Genomic DNA, 14901 nt, shown 5'->3' with positions numbered 1-14901 from the left:
CATTTTCCCACCATGGGCCATGGCCCCCAAGGCTTCAAGCCTTTAAAGAGGGAACCGATAAGACTTGAGACTTAAGTTAAACTTAACAACCTTTTTTATTTTCTAATTAGGATTAATTGTTTTATTAGTTTCTAAATTTAGATTTAATTTGAATTTGAGTCCTTCAATTTTCAAAATCATTTTTATGGCCTTTAATTTCACTTTCGTTATAACAAATGGTCATGCTATCAATTTTTTTAACTTTTTCTGTTAAATGTATTGGTAAAATGGTATTTTTATATTTAAACAAAAAAGATGAATATAAATTATATCTTTAAAATAACAATAAATGAACGTCAGATAGAAAACCAAAAATAAATAAAAATCAAGTTTGGGGAGTAGTAATCGGGATATGGGGGGAGGGAGAGAGAGAGAGTTTAATTTTAATTGTTTAGTTTTTTTAATTCATATTTTAATCAATTTGATACAAAAATACCATTTTGCCTATTTATTTAACAGAAAAGTTAACAAAATTGACGGCTGGACTATTTATCCTAACGAAATTGAAGTTGAAGGACCACAAAAACAATTTTAGAAATTGAGGGACTTAAATGCAAATTCTTTCTAAGTTCATGAAATAATAAAATGATTAACTCTTCTAATTATATATTAGAGCTTGACACATTCTCAACTAATTCATATGCTCAATTCATCATCTACTGAAATCACTTAGTACATATGAAATCCGAATGTATAAGTGAATATTATTAACCACTTGAGCATCTGAACAATAAGGGAAGTTTAATTTCTTAAAATTGATTATTTAAGCATAACTTTTTGTTGTTCCACGCATATATAATTAAGCTGCAAGCTCGTAGACAAATAGATGACTAGGCAGATCCCTCACCGTTATGTAATTTTAAATTTTGGACCAGAAGTTGAGATTGAGAACACCATGGAGGAAGGACACAAGGAAAACCGTGTCAAGTCAAGCTTTAAATTTTGTGCAGTTGTGCAGGTGAAACCGTAAAACCATGGAACAAAACAAAATGTGCTAAAAATAACTGTTTCAAGAGAAAACGACGTCGTCCAAGGCGCCCTTTCCTTTTTCGTTTTTTTCTTCTTTGTCCGTTTGTCAGCATCAATTTTTTTTGTAATATTTTTTTTCTTTCCCAAAGTGAAATAATTAAAGAGTAAAAGGCAAAAGGAGATGAGGAATTGTTTTGTTTGCTTTTGCGAGGGGAAGGGGAAGGGGAGCGGTCAAAGGGGGAAGGACCCAGCGACTCAATCAGCCACGTGTGCGGCAAAGATTGAGAACGATCTTCATCTGCCTCACGTCATGTTTCATCGTCTACAGACTCGAGAGACTCGAGTCTCACTCAATCACTACATTACACTCTGTGTACGGCCATGATCACCTGCTTCGACTCCTATTTTACCTATGTATATATATAAAATATATAGATCTCTTTCCCCTCCATGTCCCCAGCTTTTGCTTACTAAAGCGGCAAAGCTAACTACTACTCATACAAAGCTCACTTTTTTTATTTTACTCTCTCTACATTTTAGCTGAAACCAAACAAGCAACCACAAGAAAGAGATCTCTGCAGCCTGGAAATGGAAGTAAGGAATTCTCTGAAACACAACTTCTTCTAGGGTTTCCTAAAATTCCCGTCCTAGTTTTAGCTCTGTAGCACTTGCAATCTTTGTTTTAAGTTAAAATCATCAGCCTTTCTTTACTTTTGCCTTTTTTTCTTTTTTTAAATAATTAGTCTGTGGGATCAAAATGGAGCTTTAAGATATATACTTTGTTCACCGACTTTGTGTCTCTGGCTACGCAAGGCATTCAAAGCTCTTATGTGTCGCTCAAGTTATGTTCTTTTAGCTCCTCCAATGGTTTTGTCAAATTTGGGTAGATTGTGTTAATGATCTGCTACTCCATTGGCCTAGACTGGTAGAGAATTTTGTTTTGATTGGTCAATGTGTTTGCTTAACTCCGGGTATATTGACTACGGGATGGTGGAAATTTTGTGTTTTGGGAAGTAGGTGTGACTTGTTTGGTTGGTTGGTGATTTTCCCGGAAAGTGAAACGGGAATGTGGATGGAAATTTGAGTGAGGGAGAATTTAGTGACTGAGTTTGAGGGTGCAACCTTGCAAAAATGACGGAAGGGCGGAAGACAAGGAGAGGGATACATTTTAGCAAACTCTATTCGTTTTCATGTATTCGATCTCCTTTCCATGATAGTCATTCCCAAATTGGGGAAAGAGGGTTCTCAAGGGTTGTGCATTGTAATGACCCTGATAATCCTGAGGCACTTCAGTTGAGACACAGGGGAAATTATGTTTCGACTACCAAGTATACGGCAGCTAATTTTATTCCCAAGTCTTTGTTTGAGCAGTTTAGGAGGGTTGCAAATATATACTTTCTTGTTGTAGCTTGTGTTTCATTTAGTCCATTGGCGCCTTTTAAAGCTGTTAGTGTTCTGGCACCCTTGTTAGTGGTGATTGGAGCTACTATGGCTAAGGAAGCTGTTGAAGATTGGAGGCGAAGAAAACAGGTAATTATCTACGTGTCAATGCATTGCACCGTTGATTTTACAAGCGATAGCTTAAGCTTATTTAGTCATTTTTGAATAACTCTGTAAAGAATTTGGAGTATAATTGCATTAGAATTATGGTCCTCAATTGTAACTCTCTCCCGCTGGGGTGGGCAAGGGGGGCCAGCAGTTTGAAAGAGTAAAAGTTAATCGGACAATCAACGTATATTTTTGTTAATGTTTTGCGGGGAAGGTTACAACTTACATTTTGTAGTCATATTTATTGCAAATGGTCTTTTGAGCATTTGTACCGATGGAGATTGTGTACATCATTTTAGTATGTATTGATGCTTACTGTCTATATCCAAAATGGGTGCAGCATAATTGGAAAGAGCAACATTATTAGGATACCTTCAAATTAATGTTTTGATGTTTATTTATTTGTTTGTCCTAATTAAGTTGGCTATATCTTGAAATGGTTTCAGGATATTGAGGCAAACAATCGAAAGGTTAGAGTTTATGGTAGGAATTATACTTTTTACGAGACCAGATGGAAGAAACTCCGAGTTGGTGATCTTGTGAAGGTGCACAAGGATGAGTACTTTCCTGCTGATCTGCTTTTGCTTTCATCGAGCTATGAGGATGGGATTTGCTATGTTGAAACTATGAACCTTGATGGAGAAACTAATTTAAAATTGAAGCATGCATTGGAGGTGACATCCCATCTTCAGGATGAAAATTCCTTGGAAAAATTTAAAGCAGTGATCAAGTGTGAGGACCCGAATGAAAATCTGTATTCATTTGTTGGGACTTTGTACTATGATGGCAAACCTTACCCACTTTCCTTACAACAGATGCTCTTAAGAGACTCTAAGCTGAAAAACACTGAATATGTCTATGGTGTTGTTGTGTTTACTGGTCACGACACGAAAGTGATGCAGAATGCTACAGATCCTCCTTCAAAGAGAAGTAAAATTGAGAGGAAAATGGATAAGATAATCTACATTCTTTTCAGTACTCTGGTTGTGATAGCCTTTGTCGGATCTGTCTTTTTCGGAATTGACACTAAACGAGATATCAGTGGTGGAAAGTATAGAAGGTGGTATCTTCGTCCAGATCATACCACTGTGTTTTATGACCCCAAAAGACCAGCACTTGCTGCTTTTTTCCATTTCTTGACTGCCCTTATGTTGTATGGATATCTGATACCAATATCTCTGTATGTATCAATAGAGATCGTGAAGGTACTACAGAGTGTTTTCATTAACCAAGATCAGGATATGTATTATGAGGAAACAGATAGGCCAGCTCATGCACGCACGTCTAATCTGAATGAGGAACTTGGCCAGGTTGATATGATACTTTCTGACAAAACAGGTACATTGACATGTAACTCCATGGAGTTTATTAAATGCTCGATTGCAGGCACTGCTTATGGCCATGGTATGACAGAAGTGGAGAGGGCACTGGCAAAGAGAAGGGATGGACAGCCTAAAACTGGTGACATATCATCTGATGTACTCGGGGATACTAGTGATGTTGTTGCCTCTGGAAAGTCAGTTAAGGGTTTTAACTTTAGAGACGAACGAATCATGAATGGCCAGTGGGTCAATGAACCTCATTCAGACACAATACAGAAATTCCTTCGGGTTTTAGCGATGTGTCATACAGCCATTCCAGTCGTCGATAAAAAATCAGGAGAAATAACCTATGAAGCTGAATCGCCAGATGAAGCAGCTTTTGTCATAGCTGCCAGAGAGCTTGGCTTTGAGTTTTTCGAAAGGACACAAGCAAGCATATCATTGCATGAGTTGGATTTTGAAACTGGGAAAAAGGTTGACAGGTTAGCTCCATCTGTACTGTGACCTGTTTATTTTTACATTCAGGCTCCTTGTAGTCTTTAAGCGGCTGGAAGGCCATAACAATTACAGCATGCGTATATATGTGCCAGCTCATACATACATGTTACTAATTACTTATTTTAGTTACTTACTACAACCTATGCTTTGTACAATATATATGTGTGAGCTCATACATACATACATAATGTGACTAAGTTTCTATATCCCAGGGAATACGAGCTTCTTCATGTCTTAGAGTTCAGTAGTTCGCGGAAAAGAATGTCAGTAATTGTAAGGAGTCCAGAAAATAAATATTTGCTCCTTTGCAAGGGTGCAGACAGGTTAGACTCTTGAATTCTCATGCTTACAGTTCACCGTTTGAAGTTGCCAGTAGGGTCTGTTGAATCCATGATTTTCATTTATCTGCATATGTCCAGTGTAATTTTTGAAAGGCTTGCAAAGGCTGGGCGGCAGTTTGAGGATCAGACCAAGGAGCACATTCATAAATATGCTGAAGCAGGTTTACGAACATTGGTGATTGCATACCGCGAGCTCGGTGAAGAAGAATTGAAAATATGGGAAAAGGAGTTTCTGATGGCCAAATCTTCTGTCACCGAAGGTCGAGATTTATTGGTGGATGGGGTTGCTGATAACATTGAAACGGATTTAATTCTACTTGGTGTTACAGCTGTTGAAGACAAACTGCAAAAGGGGGTGAATATTAAATTTTGATAGCATTTGTGATAAGTCTTTTCACCGGGATTAGTTTATTCCCAATAATTGTTATTCTGTCCTCCCTGAATTTAGAGCCCTGTACAATTCAATACTGATGTGAATTGGAAGTTCATATCAGAATAACAAAACTTTAGCATACTTTTATATTCATAAAGGATTGTTTGCGTTCCTAGATTAATAATTCCATACTGATACTGTTCTCTGGGACGCAGGTTCCTGAATGTATCAACAAGCTTGCCCAGGCTGGGATAAAGATATGGGTATTGACTGGGGATAAGATGGAAACTGCAGTTAACATAGGGTATGTCAGCAGTTTTAATGATAGATTATGTTTTTCTGCAAATTACATATTGTAGTTATTTTAAATTTGTTGTTACTAATAGTTTTTGTAAATTTTACAGGTATGCTTGCAGTTTACTTAGACAAGATATGAAACAGATTGTCATCAGTCTTGATTTGCCAGATATAAATGCCTTGTCGAAACAAGGGGATAAAGAGGCAGTTGGAAAGGTAGAGAATCCTAAAGCAAAAAACCATGACATTCTCTTTTTCCGTTATTTTTCTTTTTCCCTCAGGTAATTTCTGAAACCTTGATTGTTATAAGGTTTCTCTTGAAAGCATAAGGAAGCAAATTGGAGAAGGTGTTTTGCAAATTAATCAAGCTAAAGAAAGTTCTAGCCCAGCTAAGTCATTTGGCTTGATAATTGATGGAAAGTCCTTGGAATTTTCACTCAAGAAGGATGTGGAAAAATCGTTTTTTGAGCTTGCAATTAATTGTGCTTCTGTTATATGTTGCCGTTCTACACCCAAACAGAAAGCTCTTGTAAGTATCTCGCTCATGAGCATGTCAATCCAAATTATCCAAGTTTTTTCATATGGCCATCTGCTGGCATCAAATAAACTGATAGAACTATTAAATATGTGCAGGTTACGAGATTGGTAAAACTTGGAACAGGTAAAATAACACTTTCTGTTGGTGATGGTGCGAATGACGTTGGCATGCTTCAAGAAGCTGATATTGGAGTGGGCATTAGTGGTGTTGAAGGGATGCAGGTGACTGTATTTTTAATCTGATTTGTACACCTTTGCATGATTTCCAATAATAATCAACATAGCATGCCTTCATTCCGAACTCCTCTGGGGCTGCACAAATGTGGCATTTCACATACATATTTTTTCTATTCTTCAACATCTTCAGTGCATCCAAGTTCTAGTATTCTATTTTCTTTTAATATATTCACATGTTTATATTGCTTGTAAAAGATTTATATGCCCAGACTTCTGTCAAAGTAGTTAAAGCTAGTCTCCATGTTGTATGTCTGTTTCCCAGTGGTTAGTAATATATATTTGATCTGCTGCTGGTGGAGAAATTAATTTTTCGGCATCTTATGAAAGCCGTGAGAATAGAGAATATATTTATCTATCAAACTATTTACCAATAGTTGTTTATTGTGATTTTTGGTCTGACAGCTCTCAGACATGTAAATTAAAAAATTTATATTTTAAACCCAGCTTCTGAATCTGATTCCCTTTGATTCCTAAACACAGGCGGTAATGGCCAGTGATTTTTCCATAGCTCAATTCCGTTTTTTGGAGCGGCTCTTGCTTGTACATGGGCATTGGTGCTACAGGCGCATATCAATGATGGTAAAACATGTTTCTTATAGTTGTCACCAAAAAGCAAAATTAAAAAGAAATAAATAAAAATGCTCTTCCCTCAATAAGTTGAGGAACCAAAGCCACCCCTTCAAAGTAGACAATCATTGTTTCTTTTTAATCTTCTGGCTTTCAGTTTCCTTCTTATTAGCAGGATTATTGCCAATATAATTGCGTTGTAATTTGTAATATGTTTGGCATAGTCTGGAGGCTTAGGCAATAAAGAATCAACGAATTTATGCATGCCCCGTTGATAGGTGCCATTCTATTCTTTTTGGTTAATGCAGATATGCTACTTCTTCTACAAGAACATTACATTTGGGTTTACTCTGTTTTGGTTTGAGGCCCATGCTTCTTTCTCTGGTCAACCTGCTTACAATGATTGGTACATGTCATTCTACAATGTCTTCTTCACATCACTTCCTGTGATTGCTCTGGGTGTTTTTGATCAGGATGTTTCTGCACGACTATGCCTCAAGGTATACAATTTTTCTCTTTTGAAGAGCTTAATATACTAATAAGGAAAAATGAATGGGTATTCAGGGGGTAAAGGATACTGAACAAGCTATAGCTCTAAGGTGACAGTTGACTGCAAAATCATGATATATTCTCCATGTTACTGCTATATAGCTTGGCGTTTGGTAATTAGGGTATTCCATTTTAAGAGTTCTGTTAGCAATTATCAGCTCTAGTAGCATGTGCTTCATATATGTTAGCAATTATAGTCTTTGAAGCTTTCTGGAGCTACGAGAGTTATTTATTGTTCATTCTTGTTCTGCTGACAGTATCCCTCCTTGTATCTGGAGGGAGTGGAGAACCTCCTCTTCAGCTGGACCCGCATACTGGGTTGGATGGTTAATGGCGTTTTGAGCTCCATAATTATATTCTTCTTCACCACCAATTCCATGGTTGGCCAGGCTCTCCGTAGAGATGGTAAAGTAGTTGACTATGAAGTCCTAGGGGTCACAATGTACACTTGCGTAGTGTGGGTTGTAAACTGCCAAATGGCACTCTCCATCAATTACTTCACTTGGATCCAGCACTTCTTCATCTGGGGAAGTATCGCCTTCTGGTATATTTTCTTGGTGATATACGGTTCCGTCTCACCGAATGTTTCCACAACAGCGCACAAAGTTCTTGTGGAAGCCTGTGCTCCCAGTCCTCTGTATTGGCTGGTGACCCTCCTCGTCGTCATTTGCACTTTGCTACCATATTTCTCATACCGGGCTTTCCAGACACGGTTTAAACCAATGCGTCATGATGTAATACAACAGAAACGATTGGAAGGTTCAAACCATGATGAGACTTCTGGCGAGTTGCCTATGAGACTGAGTAGCAAACTAGAGCGCCTGAAGCGGAGATTGAGGGCTAGAGAATTGTGAACGGCCGAACCGTAGTAGTGGGGTAATGAATTTATGTGATCAGATGAGGGGATAGTTGGTGGTTTGTTTGTGTATATGTTTGACAGTTTGGGAGAGGCATTTGAAGTGTAAGTTGGGGCAATGGCCAAATGAGTATTGTAGTGGACAGGACATGTATTTGTATACCACTCACCCCCCTTGTAGGTTTAGCCATGTAAAGCTGATGATATATCAAATTATAAGAAAACAAAAAGAAGATCCAGTTTGATATCCCGTTGCCATTTCCCAATTTTTAATCTTGCAAGTTGCACCCATTAAAGTGAAGTTAAACCAGCAATTGCTTGCTGCAGCCTATGGTTTTTGCACACTAAAGTAACAATTAAACCATGATTAAAATGATGCAGAGATTAAAAATTAAAAAGATTGATAGAGGGTGATTACTGCAAATCTAATCCCACTAATTTTGCATATCAACATTACAGTCAAGATGTAAGATATCAAATGGAGCTGGAAGGTCCACCAAGAACATATAACTAATTGCATTAACCAGAGGAAAGTTAACCCACGTGGTGGATTATTAGTTTATAATTAAGAAAAATTAGGTTTTAGACATAATTAACTTTATTAATTAGTTTGTAAGATATTGGATATTTTGGTTTTAGTTTTAATACCTAGGAAAAAACTACTATTTTGGATTAGCCCAAAGAGAGGCCCAGATTCGTTGGGCCAGTAAAAAATAACAACTGATAAGACAATTCTATCCTTCTGATAAGACAATTCTACCCTTCTGGTATAATTCTACAATGGCACATGTAGTAATTTTAGGGTTGTTGGATGTCCTTTTGGTAAAATTAGGTGGCTTTGGTTTTATATTAATTAAGCAAAATTAATTATCTTTCTTCCAAATTAATTAAGTTTTTTATGGGTTAAAACTAAAGAGCCCTTATAATTAACACTAATACCTCCACAAAGCAAAAGCCATTAAGAGACGTTTAGCATGCATTAGCGTGCAGTACGGATGCGTTTTATTTGAAAGGCTCAAGGCTGGCCAGTGGCCTGGCTTCCATTGTTTATTGTGTGAAACACAAATTGCTAGTCTGGCTTTGCTGCCACTGCTTCCGCTTTTCAAGTAAGCACTTTCTTCAGCACAATCTTTTTTCCAAGATACTTTTGGCAAATGGTTTGTTGTGCTTGTAGCCGGAGATACATTCCCTTTTGTGTTTTTCACGTTATTTAACGGATTTCATAATAATCTATTAATCTATAGAGTGCTTCATTTTCCTTAATTAAAAAGACTGAGGAGACCTTGACATTCAAGACCAGTGGATGGCTTCTGCCTGAGTTCAAGAGTTTTTTAATGTTTGATTAAGCAGTCCTTGGAATATAATTAAGTTGGACTTTGGAACTTTCGTTCTTCTTATTTAGGGTTTAGGTATATTGTCACCTTTGAAATTACTAATGAAACGAGAAATTGAGTAATACTATTACATATATCGTATTTGCTAATCATATCTCTCGTTTATAAAATACATGTTCCGGCATTTAAACAGTAATTAAACATGACTTGCAAATTAATAATGTGGGTTATATCTGGCCACGTGCCTTTTCTACTAACAATGGCAAAGTCTAATTATTATTGAAATATATTTGTGTATCAACCGCTCCTACACCACAAAGAGCATGTGATGATATGAAGTATGTGCATACGTATGTATAATGTATGCTTAGACATGAGAATCAATAAACTCTAGAGAGATTCACTATTATACCCAATATAGGGGCCTAAATTATAAAAATACCCTATATAAAATGGACTTTAGAAACACACCCAAAATTCATTTACAACATAACAAAAAAGCTTTTAACTTCTTATAAATTATAAAACTGCCATCTATTTCTTAAAACAAGCTCAGCCCTAAAATCTCATAAAAATAACCAAAACACTCAATAGAGTATCAAAGTAATTTAATAATCAATATTAAATTCAATAAAATCAGCTGTCATTTTTTGAATTTGTTTATAGAAATTCAATTGTGTATGATTTATTTATAATATTAGTGCTAAGAATGGGTCTATCACTAAATATCTCTAAACTCTATCTATACGCATAAGGTCAGCAATTAGGCGACACATTGAATTGAAATTGATAGCAACATAACCTCAAAAGTCCACACTAGTAGTCGGCTTTTTATTCATATAAACGTAACTTTGGCATGGCTTCACGTGGCTTCTTGTGTTTCAAAGAGGATTTTCCCCCCCTCAATTTAGGCCAAATTGCATATATAATAATAATAATAATAATAATTGCATATTGAAATTGATATTGATATTGCTTCCAAAACAAGGTTATCTAGCTATCCTATGCTGTTCCTATCCCCATTATTAATTTCCATGTCACTTTTATCAACGGCTCTGCTGGTTTTCTGGTGCACGATTTTCCTTCTAGAAGTCTACGGCCCCACGGGTTTGGCATGGGGTTAGTTCTAGAACCACCACATTTCAGTGATCTGTTTGAATACTGCCTTGTTTCATTCTTATTGTCTATCAAACCAAAGAAACTAGGGCAAATTTATCTTATCCATTCTACTCCAGTAATGACATATTTACTAATTCCTAATTAATACAGAACCTGTCAAGTCTTTGTAATTTGTTACCACTTAATTGTTACTAATGTATTAGTACTTATCTTCTCAATATTAAAAGGATTTTAAGTTCGAATCCTCCGTCACACATGCTAGTAAAAAATTATATTTATAACTCGCACAATATATAATATCATAATTAGACAAGTTGAAAAACAAAATAGAAAATTATATTGGGACAAAGACAAGATAAGAGTGTAAGTTTTAACATAAATAGCCATTTCAAAATTAAAGAAAATAGAGAAAGGCACTTTTAGTGACCATTTTACAATGTTAACAACCTAATAACATCTTTTTTTTGTTGTTGATAAATAGTGATAGAAGTTTATTAGATCATCGAACGGTCATCCCAATAGCAATATAGGAGATAGGCAAAACTTTCCCAAATGATCTAAGCCAACTAAAACCTAAAATGATCTGAAAAGAATCACTCCCAAAAAAAACAACTTTTCTAAAATTGAGACAAAAAATCAGATTCCTTATATTAACTTGCCTATTTTGCTTTGTTTGTTTTCCCAATCCAAATAAGCATCCAACTCTAACAAGGAATTGTTGATTTATTTCCCTTTGTCTTTTTGTGTGGCAAGATATTGCCCTTTTTGGTGCATCTCGCCTTTGTATCCAGACACGCGGACACGTTCGCGGGGTAACGACGTCAAACGTGTGAAATTAATGAGCGATAAGAAAGAATTAAGGAAAGTTTACCAACACGCTCACACACGTAACACCTTAGAAACAAGAAAGAAACACACTTATTATGAGAAGCCCAAAGACTCCACCGTTAATAATATCACAACTTTATTTAATCCCTAATTACTTATTGATTTAATTACCACCTTCCTCTGCTCCTGCCCCACGTTATATATCTAAAATATATATATCTCTCTCTATATATAAACATAGAGGGAAAACCAACTTACTCACAACCCTTCTATTTCTCCCCCACAACAAAAACAAAAACAAAAAAAAACAAAAAAATGCAAGACTACGATTTCGAACAGGGACTGGTCTGTCCCAGCTTCAACAGCTACTCCTCCGACAAACTTGCAGACGTCGCAGCCAAAGTCTGCCAAGAGTTCGACAACCTCAATTTGCTCGACAAATCCAATTACTCCGCTGAACAGAAAGAACACGATGATCATAGAAACGACGACGTCGACGACGACTTCGAGTTCGTCTCGTTTCAAAGTTCCGGAAGCCAGGTATTCTTTGACGACAACCAGATCGGTCCCGTTTTCCCCGTATTCAACCGCGACCTTCTGCTTGACAGAAGTCAACGAGATCTCGCGGCCGCCCCTAATAATAAGGAGGTTGTCGAGGAGGAGGAGGATGAAGACGATGCTGCTGCTCTGCCGTCATCGTCGTCCTCCGACGTGGACGAACTGGACTCGGTCCCACAGGGGACGTACTGCGTTTGGATGCCGAAATCAGTGGTGGCACAAGACGCTCGCGGGAAGTGCAAGATTAAGAGCAAGTCGACCGGAACGTCGTCGTCCAGGCGGTGGAGCATAAAGGATTTGCTGCGGCGGAGCAACAGCGAAAGCGGTAGCAAGGACTCGTTTGTGTTCTTGACCCCTTTGTCATCGAGCTCCAAAAAGGCAGCAGAAGAAGAACCCAAGGAAATTAAGAAGAGCTCCGGGTCCGGGTCCGGGCCTGGATCGGGAGGCGGGCCGAACAAGCCCAAAGGGTCGAAGGCTGTGTCGATGGCGCACGAGGCGTTCTACGTGAGGAACAAGACGGTGGCCAAGGACGGGTATAACAAGAGACGGTCTTATCTTCCGTACAGGCAAGACCTCGTTGGGTTCTTTGCTAGCGTCAACGCCATGAGTAGGACCTTCCCTGCTCTCTGATTAGCAGGTGCAGGTTCCTAATCATAGTTTTGTCCTCACTATAAGCTTAATTATAGTTTTGTTTTTTTCTTCAAGCATATCTAAGTTATAGATTTAGACGGCTTATGCTTATTTTGGACCTAATTTACTTCCCGTACATGTACAGGTTAGTGTATTGAAAAGTTTGAGTAAGTTAATTGTTTGTTCAGATCAATTATGGGTTGTATTTTATTTTGGCATGAATTTAGTCTTTTTGGCTTGCTATTCTTTTTGTTTGACAGGTGATATTTTAACTATAATAGACAGAATGAGAATCAAACTTGAATGCAAAGACCGATTTGCATTAAGGTTATTGTAAATTTGTTAGCAAATCTTCTCTTCTTCTCAAAGCTCATGTATGATACTGTTCACATATATGATACTTGAGTTATGATGTTGGTAGAATTATCAACCCCAAACCCTAAATATAGCCATTCATGTATAAGATTTGGGCACATCAATGGTTGGTAATTATTTGTGCATGTAACTTTTCAAGTTCCGATCCAAACCCAATTTTCGACTCAGACTAGCCACACCTTGATTAGGTGTAATCATCGACACGACTGACAAGCCACATTTTGATTGGGTGTTGCTATCGACCTGACAAACTCCGACTATAAACTATGAATCCTTCGCTGCACACAAACCCAGATGATTAAATTCAATATGGACTTAGTTCTACGTGTGATCCCCTAAATAGTAGTTCCACGTGAGGGGACGTATTAAAGAATATAAAATTTCACATAGGAAATTTGATTAAAGAAACTACAACTTATAATAAGTAATTCTCCTCTTAATAATACTGAGATCTTTTGAGATAAAACTTCACATTTATTAGGCTTTGTAGATTATTAAATTATAGAGAATATCGGTATTACTAGTAGTGGACTGTTGACCCGTCTCTTTAAAATTTAACATTAAGATTGCTTTAAAAATAAAAAAATAAAAAAGTGAAAAGAAATCCGTCGTATGGTGAAATTGGCTTCTGAAGTACATATTTGGGTGTAAATGTAAACAGTTAAAAGTTGATATATTTGTAAAAAGTCAACGAGAAAAAGTGAACAAAAATCTTACGAAATGCCTCACAGAGTCGGTAACCACTCAATATATATGTTGTCTCATATAAAAGGCTTGATTTTCAATGTTTAATGAATTGCCGCAAATTTGGATGGTAGCTTTTGGTTGCGTAAGAAATTATGGCTCGATTGTGACGCAAATGCGCAGAGTGTTAAAAAAAACGACATATGGAGTGGAGCCACGAAAGAAGTCGTTTGTGTTGAAAATTACAAAAGCCAAAGTAAATAAGAAAAAGCAGAGAGGTATTTGCGCGTAATTACGTGTTTGTGTTGACATCCACACCAGCACTAACGAATAATAAATTATATTACTATTAGGGTTTCAATCTTAATCCGAGAGACAGTGAAATGAGAATGCGATGAGCGGATGAGGTTCGAGTTTTGTTGTGCTCTGCTTAAAATTGAAGGGACCACTAACTACAATTAAATTGATGGTGAGTCCAGTGCTGGCTGTCATCGGGTCCCAGACTTTTCTCTCTGTTGTTGCCGTCTCTCTTTTATTCGAGTTTGAATTATTTTCCGTAATTAAATTAATTTGTAGTAATTTAGATTTATCGTGTGTATTCAAAATATAGTATGTGGTCGTCGGTACAAAAATAAAACTTGTCCCTGTTGAAAAATCAGAATACTTTTCTATCTTGATTTCTATTATTTGTAAGAAGAATAAAAAAAAAAAAAGAGAACATTTGTCCAACTGAACTGGTTACGCGGCTGCTGCTGTTATTTTCCAATTCCGCCACTTTTGCACTAATGTTGGAAAATCCACAAAAGTAAAAGCAGGAATCTTCACTTCAGACCTTCAATCCTGAAACTTTTGTGGACAAAATGGGAAACAATAAGCAAGCAAGTTGACCTAATGCTCTGAGTGCAAATCTGCCAGCTGCTAAGCTCTGAGAGCCCCATTTTGCTTCATTCACACAAATAATTGCTCAAAATAATCAAAGATTAAATGATAATTAGTGTTTGGGTAGCTGATTGGCTCCAGAACAAAGTGGGTGTCTCCATCCTTTGAATTTTCAGACCAGCTTAGGTGTGTGAAAACACTGTCTCATCTAACGACCCTTAACTCTCTGCCGGAGTTTACTGGTTGGCAGTCCTCTCAAATTTCAATCGGGGGTTTTTGCATTAATTGGCTACCATAGAAAACCAAAGGTGGCGTCCCTCTACGTTTATTAACATTAATGGAAAATTGATGGTCTAACAAA

At 37.1% G+C, this 14901-nt stretch overlaps 2 protein-coding genes across 4 annotated transcripts; both read left to right on the top strand.

Annotated features, from left to right (window-relative positions):
- The first annotated feature begins 1295 nt into the window (after positions 1-1295).
- LOC117621274 (probable phospholipid-transporting ATPase 8) lies at positions 1296-8380 on the top strand. 3 transcript variants are annotated; one of them, XM_034351651.1, is made up of 12 exons: positions 1368-1602; positions 1752-2538; positions 3003-4360; positions 4589-4699; positions 4796-5072; positions 5306-5394; positions 5495-5603; positions 5698-5916; positions 6021-6146; positions 6642-6740; positions 7037-7228; positions 7535-8380. In XM_034351651.1, the coding sequence occupies exons 2-12, from the start codon at positions 2140-2142 to the stop codon at positions 8129-8131; spliced, it is 3576 nt and encodes a 1191-aa protein (XP_034207542.1). In that variant the 5' UTR covers positions 1368-1602; positions 1752-2139; the 3' UTR covers positions 8132-8380. The 3 variants fall into 3 exon arrangements, with proteins under 3 accessions (XP_034207541.1, XP_034207542.1, XP_034207543.1); XM_034351652.1 differs by having other exon boundaries at positions 1369-1602; positions 2480-2538; XM_034351650.1 differs by having other exon boundaries at positions 1296-2538.
- A 3259-nt stretch (positions 8381-11639) lies between these two features.
- Positions 11640-12843, top strand: LOC117621605. Its single transcript, XM_034352175.1, has one exon. It carries the CDS (start codon positions 11730-11732, stop codon positions 12600-12602), a length of 873 nt encoding a protein of 290 aa, XP_034208066.1. The 5' UTR covers positions 11640-11729; the 3' UTR covers positions 12603-12843.
- The last annotated feature ends 2058 nt before the right edge of the window (positions 12844-14901 follow it).

This window comes from Prunus dulcis, chromosome 3 (genome assembly GCF_902201215.1).
Source record: "Prunus dulcis chromosome 3, ALMONDv2, whole genome shotgun sequence".
Taxonomy (NCBI): Eukaryota; Viridiplantae; Streptophyta; class Magnoliopsida; order Rosales; family Rosaceae; genus Prunus; species Prunus dulcis.
Note: the sequence above shows the minus strand (reverse complement) of the source record. Positions and strands in the feature narration are given on the sequence as shown.